General features: G+C 37.0%; 1 protein-coding gene across 1 annotated transcript; it reads right to left on the bottom strand.

The window, feature by feature from the left end:
• Positions 1-1,625: 1,625 nt before the first annotated feature.
• v2rc-1.S (vomeronasal receptor C-1 S homeolog) lies at positions 1,626-18,390 on the bottom strand. The gene is made up of 8 exons (XM_041574697.1): positions 18,143-18,390; positions 15,337-15,628; positions 13,318-14,070; positions 10,617-10,739; positions 10,305-10,428; positions 7,185-8,088; positions 5,616-5,760; positions 1,626-1,793 (listed from the first exon to the last, which is right to left on the bottom strand). Exons 1-8 carry the CDS (start codon positions 18,388-18,390, stop codon positions 1,626-1,628), a joined length of 2,757 nt encoding a protein of 918 aa, XP_041430631.1.
• Positions 18,391-20,937: the final 2,547 nt, after the last annotated feature.

Here is a 20,937-nt window from a genome sequence, read left to right on the forward strand (position 1 = left end):
ATATTGTCAATTTTCCAGCTGCCCCAAGTCATGTGACTTGTGCTCTGATAAACTTCAATCACTCTTTACTGCTGTACTGCAAGTTGGAGTGATATTGCCCCTCCCTTCCCCCCCCCCAGCAGCCAAACAAAAGAACAATGGGAAGGTAACCAGATAGCAGCTCCCTAACACAAGATAACAGCTGCCTGGTAGATCTAAGAACAACACTCAATAGTAAAAACCCATGTCCCACTGAGACACATTCAGTTACAAAGACAAGGAAAAACAGCAGCCTGCCAGAAAGCATTTCTCTCCTAAAGTGCATGCACAAGTCACATGACCAGGGGCAGCTGGGAAATAGACAAAATGTCTAGCCCCATGTCAGATTTCAAAATTGAATATAAAAAAATCTGTTTGCTCTTTTGAGAAATGTATTTCAGTGCCGATTTCTGCTGGAGCAGCACTATTAACTGATTCATTTTGGAAAAAAATTTTTTCCCATGACAGTATCCCTTTAAATAAATTAAGACATTTATTAATAACCAAGTGTTTTTTATTTATTCCAAAATAAGGCTCTGATTATGATTAAAATGAAATAATACAGATAAAAAAAAAAAGATCATTAGCAAATGCTGCAAAGTTTACAGTGAACTTTGTTATCCAGGTTATCGTCTAAATCGCGAACAATGTTGTGCAATGGCACCGGATTTTTCAGGTTTCACCATGGAAGCCATATTTGTTGGTAAACCACAGTTTCTAGACTCCCAGCGATGTACAATTTCTCCATGCACAATTTTGGCAGAATCAGATATAATTGAAAATAAATGATCATCAGTCACTTTTTTTCAAAAATTGGATTCAATATCCAATCCTTCTTTTGTTTCGGGGATACTAACTTGAACCTCTTGTATCCTCGCTCTTGTGTACTGTGTTTTGAACTGTGAATGACAGCCTGTGTCTGATGCAGATTTCGGTTGTGAGAAAGGACTGCAAGCATAGTATGTGCATGCATAGAATCCATTTTAAAAGCAATTCTTTTTGGACGGTATTTTAAGACCTTGCTGTGAAAATTCTCTAAATCACCTGTGTGGCAAAATTTATCAATCTGAGAAATGTCACGAATGAGTAGAGGATTATTAAGAATTTCAGCAAGGGTACCATGAGCGGGATGCAATGGTTTAATCCAAATGTGGTTTTCTTGTTCTTCTCTGGTCATTTTTGCATGCTGGCATTTTTTGTAGTTCTTGAGATTTTTGAACGAATGTTTGTTTGCAAAGTGATATAGTAAGGACCTCCATTTGTCTAACAGCATTTCCACATTCTGATCGCAAGTCTGAGCAGACCACCATAAATGATTTGTGATAGGCCCTATCCATTTAGCTATATCCTTGCACTTTCTCTTCTTTTTACTAGGCTTTTGCACATGTGCCATACATCAAACTGGTGGTTTGTGCATTTTGATTTTGATTCCATGAAATTTCGTTTGCTGCTTTGTCTGTCTGTTGCCAAGATTTTTACTTCTACACCGTTTTCCTGTAATTTTACAAAACAATTTTTAAAAGCTATTTTCTCCATTTTAACAGCATTATTTTCTGGAGTAACTTGTTCAATTGAGTAATCAACTATTTTTTTTGTCATGACGTCCATCATGCTGTAAACACAATATTTCGCAGGGCTGTCGAATTGACCATCTCATAAACCAAGCCAAAACCGCAGCTTGTCCTATTGTTATTTTCTAATGTTTTCTGTTCTTGCATCCAAGCTAATTCAATTGAAGGGAAGATGTAACGTTTTTGATAAAGGTAGTACATAGTCTGTGAAAAAAATGGAATGTGCATTAATTTAAACATTCCCTGAACCCTTATGAACGACGATCCACTCAAAAGAATTGAACTCGCAACTGACAAATTTCGTGAAATTTGTCCTGCTATTGGTTGAGAATGCCATAATAGTGAAGAATGTCCTGAAAGACAAGCCAACCGTATTTCTATCATAGTTCCATGGATTTTTTTTTTCAATCTCTATGATGGGTGCTTGACATGGTGGTACGTCATTGTGCTGGCATTTAACGAGGTAAAGCAGTTGATCAAGCATCTCCTCAAAAACAATAAACTTACACTGATGAATAATGGCTCTTTTGCCTATAATTGTAGTATCCTCTTCAGTTGATATTGTATTTAGACTTTCATCAGGCTCATAAAGTGATGATAACATAGCTACTTCCTTACTGCTTTCACTTTCAAGGATGCTAAGGAATGAATCATCAGCGATTGAAGTCTCTTCCACATGACCTGTTTCTTCTAGATTTGCTTTTTTAGATGTTTTTCAGTGTTTTGGTAGCATTATCACTTGGTTATACTTTTATTGTTGTAGAAAAAGCTACAGGATATGGATGGTCTGCCTCCACAGAGTCTTCGCCTGTTTGTACTGCCATATCCTTTAGTATTGATGTTGATCATTTCCACAGGCTGGATGTATTGAAAATGATGTATCATGATGTAGTTGTCTCATTTCCTTTTCCATGGTCTGCATTCCAGTAATGAATACATTTTTTAGAACTCTTAATTATTGTATGTGAAGTAGATGGAAGCACCTGTTCAACTCTTCATCTTTTTCTGCTTGTTAATGGTTCTTGTTCAATGGCCGTTAGCATAGTTTAATTAGGTTGTGTTACGAAAATTGTAGGTACTGCATTTGATTTAAGGACTCTTTTAGATCGTTGTTGTATAAAACTATCATCAGCAAAGTGTAGTGAGCACATTCTATAGCCACTTTGAATATTTGCTGTGCCACTGAATCCAAATCATCCTTATATTGTGAAGTTTGCCGAAGCCAGTTGGTTATTGAATGTAAATTATGCAGAGTAACGTCCGGATATCGATCTTTTATTCCACATCGATGTGGGCACCCACGGACAATGCAGTTTGGCATGTTTTAATTTTAACCTAAAAATACGTAAATAAATAAAATTAATTTAATTCAAAGCGACACGTTGATCCGAATGTCATATGTAACATGGACACGTGGACAAAATCTTCCAGCCTCCCTGCTTTTTTGATGGATAAGCCTAATATAGTTAATATAGTTAACAGTCACCATTTTTTAGTACAAAAATATATGATCTCAACATAAAAAAAATTCCCCTTGCTACAATGAATGTTTGCTAGGGTTCAATTTATCATAGCAAGTATTCATTCATTTTAATAGGAGACTCAAGGAGAGGCTTGAATAGAAAGCAGCAAAAACAACATATGCGCAGCCGTACACAGTATTTGTTTTTAGAGGGGTTCAGTGACCCCCATTTGAAACTGGAGAGAGTCAGAAGAAAAAGGCTATTGATTTTAAATATATTGGAAAAAATAATTAATGAAGACCAATTGAAAAGTTTTTTAGAATTGGTCATTCTATAACATAAACGTTAACTTGATGGTAAACCACAAAATTCAGATAGAATGTCTCAAAGCTGAATAAACAACTTTCTGTTATACTGTGCATATTATGGGTTTATTAAAAAAAAATATTTTTCAAAGCAAATCTGCTACAACCTAACATTGTTTACATTATAGATTACTTATTTGCTAAATTAATCTTTTATCTTCCCCCTCCCTCTGTAAGCTGCATGTTCAGCAGCTCATTTGTTTCTACCCTCCCTCTGAAAGCTTTGCTACGATCCTTTCAGGGACCCATAAAGTTTAGTAACGCGTAGAAAGCAGCTGTGGGGATTGCTTTGGTTCGAGTTTAGCCTGTGTAAAAATGCATAAGAATTAGTGGTATAACAGTGCGGCTACAGAATCCAGACTCTAATGAACTGTAGCACAACCCATGGAATGGCCATCAATGGTTCCTATTGGCCAGGTTTGAATGGATGGTGGGCATATATATGAATATTAATGAAACAGAGCCAGCTGCAGGAGAGAAAGTGCACTCACGCTGAAGGCAGTTCTAATCTGATTAGAATCTGATGCCTTGCAGTCTTAGTCTTGAGAGGCGACTGGTAACTTCTGGGTAGCTGGCATTCTGTACTGTAAGCATTTGTGAGATTGTTTCCTATGGATCTTTTAAAGAGAGGTATGTATCAAAGCCATTTTACACTGATAGCCTGCATAGAGGTACACCTTTTTTTGAACCTCATGTTATATTAACCCTTTCATTGTCCTTTAACCCGTTGTTTACCCTGCCTAAGATTACAGATGAGTGAATCAGCAGAATGATCTGGGTCATAATAGATAATTACCTCGGCCTTGAAAAAGGACTCGAAAGAGGTTTGGCTGGATTAGAAGGGGATAAGATAATTGCCCATTATTGAAGATCCACTTGGAGTAGGGTGATAAGAAAGTTAACTCTAGACTCCTCAGTGGGAAAGGAGCAGGGTAGGAACCCATAATGTAGTGTATAGGCCTCCTGAAAGGTGGAACATTTACTGGTCCCCAGTGAACTTTTTAGTGAATGGGACCTTAGGTCCCACAAAGAGTTACCCGGTGGTGTTGGTAGCTGTCTGCTTCCCAGGACAGGTGCTGGAGTGGGAGCAACAGGTTGTTGCTGAATAACCAACCTTGTAGACAATTTCTGGAGACTGGACGATTTGACCTTACTTAGCTTATTGTTCCTCAAGATGCTGGAGGAGGCTTGCCAGGATAGCTTCTGTGGTAGCAAGAGAAGCAATTGCTCCTTCAGAGTCCATGTCGGGCTCAAAATAATGTCACATTCGGTATTCCAAAGCCAGAACAACCATTGAGGTTCTGGTCACGGCTCATGCTTCTGCCTATAAGTGCTACCTTTCACGTCGGAAGGAGCCCTTCGCTACTTGGATGCCGCCAGTTCTTAAAGTGAGAGAACGAAGGCAAGAGTTCAGGGCAGACTAGGGAACTGGACTGAAGTAATGGGGAAAGAGCTAGACCTAGTTAAAGAACAGGCCAGGGGTCAAAACCAATCAGTCAATGCAATACAAAGTCAGGATCCAGAAGAAGTCAATAACAAGCAAAGGTCAGCACAGGCACAGATTCAGCAGTGGTCAGGGACAGGTACAGGTCAAGAACAGAAAACCAGACAATACGCATACCTATCTCACAAAAGACCTACGTTAGGCAATGAGAAAAACTAATTTTCGATGCACAACTAATTTTTTCACCTATTAGAGTCTAGGGGCATCATTTTCTTGGCGAAACTTTCGTTTATCACTATTCAAGAGTAATTTTAGGTTATGCTATATAATATCAAGTTTTGGGACCTGGTGATGCATTGCTGTTTCTTCCTTGTTCTGTAATTAATTCTGGACTTCTTGTTTAGAATTGTTGAATATTGTGTAAAGAATTGGAAAAGGTTTGCTTTTACTGTTGTGTCATATGTCAAGTGACAAGTCTTTCAAAATTGGACTGATGGAGCCATAGTTTTGAAAGTGTCCTTACTAAAGAACAATGTCTTTGTTAGAATTGCAATGTATATTATGTTCATTAAAACATTTGTGCATGGTTTAAAAATCAGTGTGTTACCTGTGAAAATCTGTATATCCCAAGGAGCAAGTACATTGCATGTGATAATGAGGATACCAAGTGACCTACTAATGCACCCACAGGGCCTTTATTGTTGCACTTATAATTAGGGACATATTCACTTCTCTGAGTTAAGATACCTAATACATTTGCAAGTGCTGCTCTCTCGCTGGAAAATGTGTCATAAATATGGAAGCCTAAAGTGATGTTTGGTAAAATGTTAGTGTTCTTGTTGATTTCTTCAATGGCAAATAAGGCTGCCAGATAATGATGGTAATAGTTGAGAACATGGCTATAAGTGTGAAGAAATAATATATTACATTTTATATAGAAAAGTCACCCATTCATTTGTCATCAGTAATTACTAGACCTCTAAAGTGTCATCAAAAACAAGACAATGGGGGTCATTTACTTAGGCCCCAAAAGAAGTGCAAGTTTTGTATATGGGAGAATGGGAATACCATATTTTTCCTGCGGATGATTATGAAATGTACCTGTGCCATGTCCTTGGATGGCACAGGTATATCGATGACATCAGGTTAATTTGGCAGGGCCCCTAACAACTATTGAAGGATTTTGTGGAAAAACTCAATATCAATACATTTAATTTATCAAATATAATTTATCATTCAGGTTAAATTACCATAGTTCGACATTGGAATTTTTGGACATAGAGATTAAAACTGACAATCAGGGCCTACGGTCCAGTAATCTATTTCGTAAAAAGATGTCCAGTAATAGCCTTCTACATGCTAGATCCATGCACCCCCCAAGTGTATTCATGGTATTCCCAATGGTCAGTACTTAAGACTGAGGAGAATCTGTTCTTCACATGAAGACTTCAAACAGGAGACTTACGTGCTATATCAAAGATTTAAGACACGGGGGTTACAAAACACGTTTTCTTCGTAAGGCATATCAACGTGCCTTGGTCCAGAATAGGGAGGATCTACTTTACAAATCACATACTTCTAGGAGCCATAAGGGAACATCTAGCAGTCAGGGTCAGACTAGATTTATTCTGATCTTCAATTAAAATGACAAAGATGTCCGGTCCATAATCCACAAATATTGGGATATTTTATCTAAAGACCCTACCTTAGGTCAACTGGTTACTCCCCACCCACTCCTCAGCTATAAGAGGAATACTAGCATTGGGGATTTATTGACCCAAAGTAATTTTCAAAAACATTCTAGAACAGCTTGTTGCAAAACACCAGGAAGCTTTAGATGTGGTGCATGTGAACAGTGTCACCACATCAAAGTGTCCAATACTTTTGGGAAGGAAGGCTTGGGCTTTGATATGTACCATTGCATCTGCTGTACCACTACATATGTCATTTATTTATTTACTTGCCATTGTGGTAGTATGTATGTTGGCAAAACTAAGGGCCTTTCAAGAGGCGTATATATGAGCATTTATGAGACATCAAAAATTGCAATTTGTTGTCAAGCATTGCCAAACATATTTTTTGCATACATAATGGACAATATGCGGGATCTTATTTTCAAGGCATAGATCATCTCCATGGAGACATAAGGGGTGGCGATTTAGGCTCAATACCTACAAATCAGAGTTGGGACTAAATGGTCATTTGAATTTTCAAGCTTTTGTCAATAGATATGCCGTTTATGGCTAAAGATACATATATACATTTCATTGGTAAGGTGTTTTTTTTCTTCATTTTTTTTGTATTTGGAAATAGGATTTATTACGATTGTGGTTTCATGTATTTCAGGTGATTTTTGGTATTGAGTTCAGGCTTTAGAATTATAATGTAACATTTTGGCAGAAATATACAGAATATAAGCCCAGCATTAGATGCCAGGATGGTGAAGATCTCCACAGCCACCATATATTTGCCCTTGGCACTCAGATATGTTGGGATAAAGGAGACCCAGACACAGCAAAACACAAGCATGCTGAAGGAGATGTGCTTGGCCTCATTAAACCTGTCTGGTAAATTTCTTGCCAAGAAGGCAACAATAAAGCAAGAAAAAGCCAAACTACCAACATACAATATGGCTAGACTGAATGCAGTGATGGACTGTTCTCTACATTGAAGGGTTATTTTGTTATGTGTTGATTTGGTGTCATAGTCAACAGATGGTGGAGCCCATACCACCCAGCAAATACAAATCACAAATTCCCCAAAAGAACAAATAAATGTCATAACAATTGTTGTCTTAGAACCAAACCACTTCTTGAACATGTTTCTTGGCTTTGTGGAATTAAAAGCTATAACAACTGTTACCGTCTTTTCCAGGAGAGACGAAAGAGAAATGCTAAACATAAACACTGATGTAATTTGTCTCAAAAGGCAGGTCACTTTTGTAGGCTGCCCAATGAAAAGAAAGGAGCAGAGCAAGGAAAGTATAATTGACACAAGGAGGATGTAGCTGAGATGGCAATTATTGGCCTTCACAATTGGAGTGTTCTGATGCCTTACAAAGAGCCATAGAACAGCTGTAGTGATTAAGCTAAATGTGACTGTAATTGCAGTTAATGTTGATCCTATGGGATTCGTGTAGGACAGGAAGTCTATAGTTCTTTTGATACAGAGATCTTTGCTAGGATTAGACCAGTGATCTTCTGGGCACTTCATACAATGCTCCGAGTCTAAAAGAGAAAAAAAAGGAAATATGAACCTACCTTTCTACCAGCCATTTTATTGCACCACCATTAATATGGTAAATACATTGCACTGCCATTAATATGGTAAATGAAATAAATGCATTATTGTTTATGAACCCTTTTATATATATTGTTTATTTTTTGTTCTGAAATAGGATCTGTAAACTGTTATTTACTTACTTAATCACAATTTCATTGGAATTGTATGAAAATCTGAATGCACTTTTTAGATGCTGTCACAAACACCCGTATCAAATCAATGTGTTTTCTCTTTGATCACCAAATAACAAACATTTGTTTTTTAAATTAGCTCTATAAACTATAAATTTTGCTAATATTTTGCTCCTATGCACAGAATAGATTTGCATGGGTAGACCCCTCAAGACACTCTAGTTCTGAGGAAGAGAAGGCCCAAAACACTGTGATTTAAGTCTCTTAAAGGGATACTGTCATGGGGGAAAACATTTTTTTCAAAATGAATCAGTTAAAAGTGCTGCTCCAGCAGAATTCTGCACTGAAATCCATTTCTCAAAAGAGCAAACAGATTTTTTTATATTCAATTTTGAAATCTGACATGGGGCTAGACATATTGTCAATTTCCCAGCTGTGCCATGTCATGTCACTTGTGCTCTGATAAACTTCAATCACTCTTTACTGCTGTACTGCAAGTTGGAGTGATATCACCCCCTCTCTTCCCCCCCCCCCAGCAGCCAAACAAAAGAACAATGGGAAGGTAACCAGATAGCAGCTCCCTAACACAAGATAACAGCTGCCTGGTAGATCTAAGAACAAAACTCAATAGTAAAAACCCATGTCCCACTGAGACACATTCAGTTACATTGAGAAGGAAAAACAGCAGCCTGCCAGAAAGCATTTCTCTCCTAAAGTGCAGGCACAAGTCACATGACCAGGGGCAGCTGGGAAATTGACAAAATGTCTAGCCCCATGTCAGATTTCAAAATTGAATATAAAAAAATCTGTTTGATTTTTTGAGAAATGGATTTCAGTGCAGAATTCTGCTGGAGCAGCACTATTAACTGATGCGTTTTGAAAAAAAAACATGTTTTCTGATAACAGGATCCCTTTAAGGTCCCCAAAACATTAGAGAGATGTTTGTTTAAAGATTGTGCCAACTAGTTGCTTTTCTGATATTCACAAGGGTGGACACAAACGGGGATGTTAGAACTGACCCGCTAAAGCTTTTGCCATTTTGAGAGGGTATTAAGAGATAAGATCCTGGAATCATAGGGGATTTTCATCAAGGCTTGGAGAGACTAAGCCTCCCTAAACCTGTTTGCCTAAAACAACCCTGATTTCCAGTAATGTGGATGAAATGAACATTTTCTATCATTTTGATAAGAGAGTGCTATGAATATTATTTTCAAAATAGTCTGGACTTCCATGGCAAGTGGAAAATTACTTAATTACTTTATGCATATGAAAACTTCTATTGTTTCCACTGGCTGTGGTTTTTGTCCCCTCTGTTTTTCTAACCTGTAAGGTCTGTTTCTATACCTCGTCCTTGGTATTGGCGTTCAGTAGAATATATTGTTGGTTGAAACAGTCCAAGGTCGACGCAGAGCTTTGCTGCAAAAATCTCTTTATTCACACAACATGTTTCGAGCAAAATTGCCCTTTGTCAAGTGTCAAGTGACAAAGGGCAATTTTGCTCGAAACATGTTGTGTGAATAAAGAGATTTTTGCAGCAAAGCTCTGCGTCGACCTTGGACTGTTTCAACCAACAATATATTCTACTTTATGCATATGATATGGAACTGAATCAGCTGTTTCTCCACCTGTGGAAAAGATGTAACATTGGACTTAGCCTACCGAAACAAAAAAATCACCCTCCACGAATGGCTGGAATATATTTTAAACCTCAGTATAATGAGTTTGAGACTGTATGGGCTTTTTCAAACACTTGTAATTCCCTTCTATGCTGGGGTGAGCAGAAACATGGACAGTGGGGTTTGATAAAAATATTTGATACAGAAACTTACAGAAGATTATTTATTAAATGAATTGATATTGGAAGGGAACCTAATATTTGTACTTGGATAGAGAACTGGCTGAAGGATAGATTTTCTAATTAGCCTTGTTTAATTAATGGAGTGCTATATGGGTGTGGACCTGTAGTACAATGCTAATTTTTGAAAAAGTATTGTATTTGTAATTAAGGCTAATACTAGGCTAAAACAGACCTGAAACATTGGCTATTTCTCCACAGGAACATGGAACACAATCATAGCAGCATGGCAGTTTTCCATTCTGAAGAGATTTATGAAAACCAGGTGGACAAGGTTCACTGCAGACTGACCTGGGACACTTAAAAAGAAACATAATAAGAAAAATTGTATTTAGCAGTATTGCTACCTAATAATCTGTATAAATTTCCCACCAGATTAAAATATGGATTCCAAGATATTTCTTCATCATTGATGACAAGCTGTGGAGTGGAGGGTGATGTCAAACCTCATTGACGAAAAAAATGTTCCCACGTGATTTTTTCTAACTGTGTCATTTGGATACATGACCCAGTTGAGGATATCAAAGCTGGCACAATTGCCTTTCTCAGTGGAAACAATGCTTTTTCCAGATGAAGATTTTGAATGAACGCGGTTGAGATAATTGCTTAACTAGAAAATATAAATAGGGTGCAAAATGATACAAAATATGTACAATAGAAGTTACATAGTTAAATCGGGTTGAAAACAGACAAACTTCATCAAGTTCAACCTCTCCAAATGAAAACCCAGCATCCATACACACACCCCTCCCTACCTTCACATAAATTCTATATACCCATATCTATACTAACTATAGAGTTTAGTATCACAATAGCCTTTGATATTATGTCTGTCCAAGAAATCATCCAAGTCCCTCTTATAGTCATTAACTGAATCAGCATCACAACATCACCCGGCAGTGCATTCCCCAACCTCACTGTCCTGACTGTGAAGAACCCCCTACGTTGCTTCACATGAAAGTTCTTTTCTTCTAGTCTAAAGGGGAGGCCTCTGGTACGGTGATCCATTTTATGGGTAAAAAGGACCCCTGCCATTTGTCTATAATGTCCTCTAATGTACTTGTAAAGTGTAATCATGTCCCCTCGCAAGCGCCTTTTTTCCAGAGAAAACAACCCCAACCTTGACAGTCTCCCCTCATAATTTAAGTCTTCCATCCCTCTAACCAGTTTAGTTGCACTTAGTCTCTGCACTCTCTCCAGCTCATTTATATCCCTCTTAAGGACTGGAGTCCAAAACTGCACTTCATACACCAGGTGAGACTTTACCAGGGACCTATAAAGATGCATACTCATGTCTGGGCACCCTGTACTCAGAACCATATTGTGTAGTATTGACATGAAAGGAAGAGCTTTAAACACAAACATGCTATCATACCTCCATACGGAACTAAAATACTAAATACAAGTAGAATTATAATGCCAGTAACCACTCAGACTTTCACAATTAATAATGTATCAGTTCCATGACAATAGATAAAGGTTTTGTACCATGTTAGCCAGTTGAAACAGTTATAGTGTAAAACTTTAGATATGAAGAATAACAGAGATGTTATATAGATGATATAATGACAGATGATAATCACAGCAAGCTTTCAGAACATTTCCTTTTTCAAAAATGATGATCTCAGCTTTGAAAAAGGAACGGAAATGTTCTGAAATCTTGCTGTGGTTATCATTAGTGATGAGCGTATCTCTTCCATTTTGCTTCACCTGAAAAGTTTGCGAAACTGCTAAAAAATTGATACGAAACACATTGAAGTCAATTTTTTTATGCATGCAGTCTTTTATTCTTAATCCAAATGCATTAAAGTCATTGGTTGTTTTTCTTATCTCCAAATGTATGGTCAATGTGCACTTTTTCTTATGGCGACTTTTTTTTTGGTGACTTTTTTTTGTCACTGCAAATTTTTACCCTGCAAAGTATCATCTTGGATAGACAATAATGGTATCAATCTATTTTGTTCCACTTTTGTTATGCTTCATGTTAAACGTTTTACACTATAACTTTCCATGACAAATAAAGGCACAAATGGTAATTTGCAATGCAGATTGCAGTGTGCAAAGTACAAAAGCTTGCACTCTGGGATAAAGTAAATGACCTTGACAAGGTTGAAGCTGACATTTGCATACTTTTATCATGTTATAAATAAGTAAGAATTTTTCACATGGCGTGATGACATTTTGGGGGATTTTTTGTGAATTCTCAGTATTTCACCATGTGGTCTGTTTTGCTGAAAAAAGTGGCCTATCATTATTGCAAGATCTGATGTCTCTGCATCAAGATGTAAACATATAGGGGCAGATGTATTAAGGGTCGAATATCGAGGGTTAATTAAAATCATTGAACTTCGAATATCGAAGTCGAACGATTTTGCGCAATTCGTTTGATCGAACGATCGAAGGAATAATCGTTCGAACAAACGATTAAATCCTTCGAATCAAATGATTCCCCATAGGCTAACATGGACTTCGGTAGCTTTTAGGTGGCGAACTAGGGGGTCGAAGTTTTTTCTTAAGGAGACAGTACTTAGACTATCAAATGGTTGAATAGTCGAACGATTTTATAACTAAAAAGTCATAGTCGAAGGTCGAAGTAGCCCATTCGATGGTCGAAGTAGCCAAAAAAATACTTCGAAATTCGAAGTATTTTTTATTCTATTCCTTCACTCGAACTTAGTGAATAGGCCCCATAATATGCATCAACATCCCTGTCTAAAGATCGAAGCTCCCATTAACCTTAAAATGAATTGTTACTTAGTTAATTGGAGTTAATTGTTAATTGGAGTTAGTGCTCGGGACAGTTGTTGTGCCGTGCTATAACACCTTATAATATTGAATGTGATTGACAGGTTTGTCAATTTGTTTAAAACGTTTCAGAATGGGAAAATATTCAACTTTTGGAAATCCTTCAGGATTCCCCAGTTTGATATTTGATAAAATAAGCCCTAAAATAAGAACGATAACTTATCAAATGATATATATGAAATTAATATAAAACAGGGACAGCAATCTCCATATCTCTCAAACTAAACCAAGCTATTGCTGCCAAGCCTAACAATGTAATATACATTAATTCTATTCCAGTGATAAAACATGTTGCTGCCTAATTTTCATGAAGGCTACATAGCAAGTTGGCCCTTCTAGTTATGATAACTGTCTTCTTGTTACATGATAAGGAGGAAGCCTACCTTAAATGCTGATTTTGAAGCTTGAGTACCTTTTTCATGTAAAATCATATGTAAAGCTTGTGCCAGAACATAAACTGAGTTATAGACAGTGTAGGTCATACGATAAGTGTTGGCTTCTTCTTTTAATAAATCAGTTTTCCACATATCATGCCCACAGGTAGATCCTGTATCCGCTTCATTAAATGCTTTATGTGAGCATCCATAAGAGACTGACCAAAAAAGTACAATAAAAGCATTATCTGCCATATTTTTAAAAGATACATTTGATAGAAAGGTCTTAAAACCAAAAATGTCACCTCTACCAATTGTTACCATAAGTGAGCCATTAAATGCATGAATATATGGTCTAAAACTATCATCTGCCGCTATGTCCAAAGTAACTGAAAATATCCACACCTTTCCAAATATGGACTTAAATGTCCGTTGTCGTGCCATGACTCTTAAATAAGGATCTGCCAAATAAAGAATAATGATATTAGCTGTAGATCTTTTTATATTGCCAATGGCAATATTAATATTATGTGTCGATAATCTTTGTAGTATGGTCAGAAATTCCACACAAATTCCACTCCCCATCAATTCCTTTTTTAGATGTTCACTGGTCTGCTGGCCATTGTCATCAGCTGATCCAAGGATCCCCACCCAAGTCCATCCAAAATGCTCCAGTAGTTGTGTGATGGTTTTGAACTCGCTTGGAATGGATGGATACATAGTGTGGTATTTAGATATGTGATCCATTACACCATAGCTAATCTAAAATAAATTGGTAATAATAGTAAGTATGATTTTGACCTTAAACATTTATCAGTAGTGATGGGCGAATTTGCGCCGTTTCGCTTTGCCGAAAAATTCGCGAAACAGCGCCGGCATCTCATCTTTGATGCCGGCGCCCGTTTTTTGGACGCCGGCGAATTTTTGCCACAAATTTTCACGGGCGTTTCCCGAATTTAATCGCTGGCAGCGAATCTCGCAAATTCGCCGCAAATTCGCGCCTGGCGAATAAATTCGCCCATCACTATTTAGCAGTATGAGACTAACGATATGTTAAAAATCAGTGGACAGGAAAAAATTATTTAATAAAGGTAATCTGCTCAAAACAGCCCAATGGTTTTTATCTTGGCTTTTCTGCCTGGTACAGTTTCATGGCAAAATTTGACCTGTGCTGAGATTGTTTGCAAATGTTTGCTAGTATTTCCACCATGTGTTTTCTTTTGCATCAGAAAAATTATTCTGCCCACCCTTTCCTTCCACGTCAACCAATCAGGTAAGAGCTTGGAAGTAATTTGTAAAATGGGAGTTTTTTTTTCTATGGAGAACAGATTTAGCATAGAGTAAAGGGAAATTTATATCTGTACTATTGGTAGTAGGGTTACAGACTTTGCATAGAGGTAAGGAGGGAAATGTATGTACTATTATTACTAGTAGAGTTAATAAAACCTTAACTGAAATGTAATTTCAACTTCCCATTGACTCCAATACATTCCGGCACAATTTCCATGGTTTTACATAATTTTCAGGCAAATCAATTTCAGTTGTCAATACAGTCAATTATGCAAAAGAACACACTTTGAATAATGCTTGTCTTTTTTAATGCATTTTGCACACTGGGTTCTGCTGTGGTCATGTTGGAGCTCAGTGACCTGTGTTCTGCTGTGGACATTTGGGGCATATAGACCCCCTTAAATAGAGTGTGATCTGCATTAGGCAACACTTCAAGGGGGCAAGGCAAGCATTCCTTTGGGGACTAGTGTTTGTTTGGTGAGCACTAAATTGTGTGCTCTTGGATCCATTAGCACTGCAACACCATCTCCTCTGTAATCATACCCATTCAGCACGTTTCAAAGTGGTCTTCTCATCTAAACAGCAGCTACTTTTTTATCCAATAGGAGGGAGTATGACAGAGCAAAATTGTTGAAGAACATATAAGAGTTGGAGTGTTTTTAAGTTTAGCTGTATCAGATCTCTATTTAAAAAAATTCAATACTGTAAAACAATGAATGATACAAAACACAGTAATACCTGAGGGTATCCATAAAGTTGAGAGATCTGTGCGATTACATAGGTTATAGATAACAGTAAGTGGCCAAGTAAAGCTACAGTCTTGCTCTTCTTAGCACAGATGAAGTTTGGTGTTGGTTCTCTGGACTGTGAAATTATATTCAAAGTACTTTTCAGTGCCAAAACCTCACTGGAACCTGCATCATAAATATGGAATCCAAGAGTAATATTTGGCAAAATATCTGGTCTTGAGTTGATTTCTTCAACAGCATGAATAAATGCAAGGAGATGCAACAGGTGTCCGAATGATGGTCTGTTAGGACATTATTATAAAACAATTTCATACAGATAAACTTCCAAAAAATACTGTAACAATTTATACTGCAAAGGCCATTCTTTATAATAATAATAAGCATAAAAAAGCATAGTATACTTTATAAAATAGTATTTTATATATATATTTTCTAATGTATTCATGTAGGCCATGTTCATCCAGGTGAAGGGTTTTACTATATGATGATTGCTACATACAAGTACAGATAATACATCTGAGGAGGTTTGCACACTCTGTGCCCTGTAGCTTTTTTTGTGTGATTCTGCATTTTATTATACCTTATCCCGAAACCCGATATCCAGAAAGCTCCGAATTACGGAATGGCTCCATTTTATCCAAATAATCCAAATTTTTAAAAATGATTTCCTTTTTATCTTTAATAATAAAACAGTAGCTTGTACTTGATCTCAACTAAGACATAATTAATCCTTATTGGAAGCAAAACCAGCCTATTGGGTTGATTTAATGTTTAAATGAATTTCTAGTAGACTTAAGGCATGAAGACCCAAATTACAGAAAGATCCATTATCCGGAAAACCCCTTGTCACGAACATTCTGGATAACAGGTCCCATACCTGTAATTGCATGGGAAACCTTTTCTATATAAAGGGTATAAGAACCAGATTATGTTCTTGAATTGGATCATACGAGAAACTAAAAGCCTGAAAAGAATGAAGATAATATGGCTTTGCTTTATAAAATGTCATTAAAACAAACATTCATGCAGAATGAACCTCATGTAATAATATTACAGGATAGTTGTAAGCAATTAGATACGTGGGGCCTATTTATCAACAGTCTCATATTAGCGGTTTCAGGTTTTTGAAACCATGAATAAATTCACTTTCTCTTAAACCACAAATGTCATGAAATTGATTAAAATATACAAATTTTTCCTAGTGAAAAAAAAAATATGAAAATCTCCAATAGTCTGAATTGATTAAAAAATGTCCAACAGGATCAGTTCAGCTCCCATTGACTTCTATGGGACCTTGACAACTTTTATTTTGTGGTTTTTATACTTTAAAAATCTAAAATCTTTAGTGATTTTAAAAAATATAGAAAAACCATGATTTTTTTAGGGGGAAATGTAATAAAATTTGCAAAACAAACAATTTTGCACACAAATAAGAATAAACATTTGCATGTCGTAGGGGCCGATTCACTAACTTCGAGTGAAGGATTCGAAGTAAAAAAACTTTGAATTTCGAAGTTTTTTTGGCTACTTCGTCCATCGAATGGGCTACTTCGACCTACAACTACGACTTCGAATCGAAGGATTCGTAGTAAAAATCGTTCGACTATTCGACCATTCGATAGTCGAAGTACTGTCTCTTTAAAAAAAACTTCGACCCACTAGTTCGGCATCTAAAAGCTACCGAAGTCAATGTTAGCCTATGGGGAAGGTCCCCATAGGCTTGGCTAACTTTTTTTGATCGAAGGATATTCCTTCGATCGATGGATTTAAATCCTTCGAATCGTTCGATTCGAAGGATTTAATCGTTCGATCGAAGGAATAATCCTTCGATTGAGCTATCTGCGCTAAATCCTTCGACTTTGATATTCGAAGTCGAAGGATTTCAATTCCTCGATATTCGACCCTTTGTGAATCAGCCCCGTGATGTAATATTCTTCATTAGGCTGTTATTACATTGCAAATCTTAATTGCGCATTGCAAACTTTGAACACCTACTTGAAGGTCAACTTTGGACAAACATAACTTTTTCATTAAGAAGTTTTATTCTATACACTGCACACTATCGCAAACTATAAAATTTGCTGTCACTACTGTTGCTGGAGGGGCAACGTTTCGCAAAATGTTCATAAAGGCAAAATGTTTTATTTTTCATCTCAGCTAGTTTTTTGTCCGCATGCATTAATGTAAATGGATTTTTTTTTATGGCGACTTTTTTGTCTCTGCGTCAATTTTGTCTTGGTGACGTTTTTGTTGCGGCAACATTTTTCGTGGCAGATTTTTGTCGCAGTTTCACAAAAAAAATTGCAGATGGGGAAATGTGCTGAATTTCTCCGCAGATCCATGCCTGGTGAAAAAATGTGCTCATCGATATTTGCTATGCAAACATTTATTTGCATTGTGAACAATTTTAGCAACAATTACCAACTGATATTAGATTTCCCTATTAGAGATTTGTGGAAAAAATAGAAATTCAATTGTAAGTAAACAGACTCCTTAGTGTTTTGCTGACAGAGAGAACATGCCTAATAAAAAAATGAAGAGATGGTACAGGAAATATGCAAGTCTTACATGAAAAAGTAACTGAGTTTTTAGTTTCTTCTTCTGAATCTTATCTTAGCTATAAGAAATACCTGCCTTGCCGTTGAATCTCAAGTTAGGAATTCAGAAGAGATACATCTTGTGAAAATAGTTTGCCTATGTTGTAAAATATCAGTATACGTTAATATAGAATACACCTTAGATTTAATTCCATTACAGTTGTTGAACTCGTATAAATTAATATTATACAGACTTACCCTATACAAACTGGAGGAGAAGGGAAATTCCTAAAATCATGTTTTTCTCCACCACACAATATAAATATTTGAAAGATCCCACCAATGATGAAGTCCCCATCTTTAAAATAGCTTTCGGGGCTTTCACTGTCAATCCTTAATGAGCAGCTCTGTTTGGTTCTGGAAGATGTTTGCAAAGAGTCGACATGAGTTACCAAAACTAGAAAAGGTAACAGACTGGTCAGAAGTATATTCCACATTTCTTTCATTTTGAATCAGATCCCATTAGAAGGTAAAATACTTAATATTAAAGTATGCTTCAAAAACATGGCAAGAACTTGTGTTAAGAATGACATTTCTTGGTTTTTGGCTGCTCTTTTAAATCCTTACTGCGCGTTTTCTAAATAACCAGCTGTGTATAGTTAGAAATGTTTTCCTATTTCTGTATTCATAAAAATATAACGAACCTAAAGTACTAAACTCTAAGCTTTTATTATGCTAAATATCCAGAGAATATCTCAAAATATTCCACCCACAGCTAGAATAACTGACAGTGAATAATGGCCGTATTCAGAATGGTCTATTGTCAATGCACTTAAAGTATTTTAAGAACTTCTATAGACTTACAGGGGACAAGAAGGCAAAACCATAGACAAGGCCAAATAAGCATATTCGCATGGATGGGGTAGAGAATATCTGGATTCGTTTTCATTCATGCTATGTAAAGTGCTTTGTGGATAGTTTTCATGGATTTGATAAACCAAAGTTGTGATAAAACCCCCCCCCCGAAATGTTTATACGCGGGTGGTGAAAAATAAATGGATAAGCTCCCCACCTGCAAGAAATATGGTGTTGTGCGACTCTCTTCCATTTGCTGTTACATAAGAGATTGGCGCAATACATCATGCTCCAACAAAATATCAGTAGCAGTTTAAAGGAGAAGGAAAGGTTAAAACTAAGTAAGCCTTATCAGAAAGGTCCATCTAAATATACCAGTAAACCCCCCAAGTAATGTTGCTCTGAGTCCCCTGTCAAAAGAAATACTGCATTTCTTTCCTTCTATTGTGTACACATGGGCTTCTGTATCAGACTTCCTGCCTTCAGCTTAAACCTCATTGCCCTGGGCAAGAGCATGCTCAGTTTTTTCCTCTCCCCCCACCCCTCCCTTCTCTACTGTAATCTGAGCCCAGAGCAGGGAGAGACTCAGGCAGGAAGTGATGTCACACCACATTAATACTGCAGCTCCTATTCTAAACAAACAGAGAGTTTCTAGAGCTTTTTACTCAGGTATGGTAAAACATTCTACAGAATAAATATAGCATTCTAGCTTGCACTATTGCAGCTAATCTATTGGCAATAAAATGCCTCCGTAGCTTTCCTTCTCCTTTAAGAGTGGGTCTGTTTTCTCTCTTTGATTCTAGAGTACAGCAAGGCCTCAAAGAGGGAGACAGCACTGATAAGTCTGTATGGGCCTGTACAGTAGGGTATAGTATGTAGAAAAGTTCTTTTAACATGGACAAGAAAGACATAAACATACAGTTTTGTGGGGAATGGCGTTGCCTTCAGTATACCTAAATATTTAATGTTTTTATAGCATGGATATGGTTACACGCAAAAGCCAAGGCTAACTTCAAGGATATGGCATTAATATCAGTATTAGGAGCAAATAAATTTGGTGCAACATGGCAATTCATGTATTTGAATGTAATTCATCAATGTAGGCTCAGTACAAGCTGCAAAAGACCATGGGGCAGATTCACTAAAGGGCGAATTGTCGCCAACGAATGCTTTGCACACTTCACGCCACTTCGTCAGATGAAAATTTGTTACCACTACACTAATTCACTAAAATGCGAAGTTGCGTCCTAGGTGCCGAACGCTGGTGACTTTTCGCTAGCGTTACTACGGCAGTGCGAGTGTTTCACAGTGAAATTACGCCATTCTGCCTAGCGAAACTTTGTTAGTCCTCTTACTCTTAGGTCCATTTGAATAGGGAGGGTACATTAAAGTTGTATGGACGTCTTTATTAGAGATGTTGGTGCAAATGCTTGAAGTGGCCACTTATTATTACAAATGTCCAAGAACCGGAATAAAGACAAAAGAGATCATGTAATGAGCCCACCCTAAAATGAATGTTCCATGGCCCTCAAATGTCTGGGGGAAATTATTAACCCAAAAAAGTTTAATAGGACTTTTACAGGCAATCCCACTTAAAAAAAAAGGACAAGTCGCCAGCTTTTTTACAACTTTAATGCATTTCCGGCATCAGATATGATGTCACTAATATTATGCTTAATTTTAGCAGTTCGTCTGGTCTGAGGTGGCAAAAGAAACTCTGGCGAAATAGGTAATGTTCAGTAAAATTCTCACTTTACTGAATTTGCAGAGTAAAGACCGTTCACCAGAACTAAAAGTCGCCTGGGGAAAGAGGGCGAATGGACGCTAGCGAAGGTCCCGCGAGTTCGTCTACACCTGTTAGTAAATTGGCAATGTCCCTGTGGATGGGATTTCTGGCAAAACATCGCTAACGGTAGTCACTTTGCCCTTTAGTAAATCTGCCCCCATATATATGGTGTTTTATATATTTTAAAAAATGGAAATGAATAGATGTCTAATAAAATTAACCACTGTGTATAAATGTGGTAGGAGCCACTTGGGAAGGCACTGATGCCTAAACTTTATCGAGGTGCTGCAGAATAAATTTTTGTTATATGAATAAAAGATTATAAATAGTGATGAGCGAATCTGTCCCAATTAGTGTAACTGTTAAAAAATTCACAAAACGGTGAACAAATTTGTGAAACGCATTGAAATCA

Source organism: Xenopus laevis, chromosome 8S (assembly GCF_017654675.1).
Source record: "Xenopus laevis strain J_2021 chromosome 8S, Xenopus_laevis_v10.1, whole genome shotgun sequence".
Taxonomy (NCBI): Eukaryota; Metazoa; Chordata; class Amphibia; order Anura; family Pipidae; genus Xenopus; species Xenopus laevis.

What these genes read in the sequence shown, in the direction of transcription:
- v2rc-1.S (XM_041574697.1), bottom strand. Translation starts at nt 18,390, where the DNA reads ATGAAAGAAATGTGGAATATACTTCTGACCAGTCTGTTACCTTTTCTA. An exon ending in TCATGTATCCAAATGACACA is followed by an intron (nt 10,429 to 10,616) that starts GTTAGAAAAAAT and finishes TTTCTTTTTAAG; the next exon opens with TGTCCCAGGTCAGTCTGCAG. An exon ending in AGAGAGCAGCACTTGCAAAT is followed by an intron (nt 1,794 to 5,615) that starts GTATTAGGTATC and finishes TTTTTTTCACAG; the next exon opens with ACTATGTACTACCTTTATCA.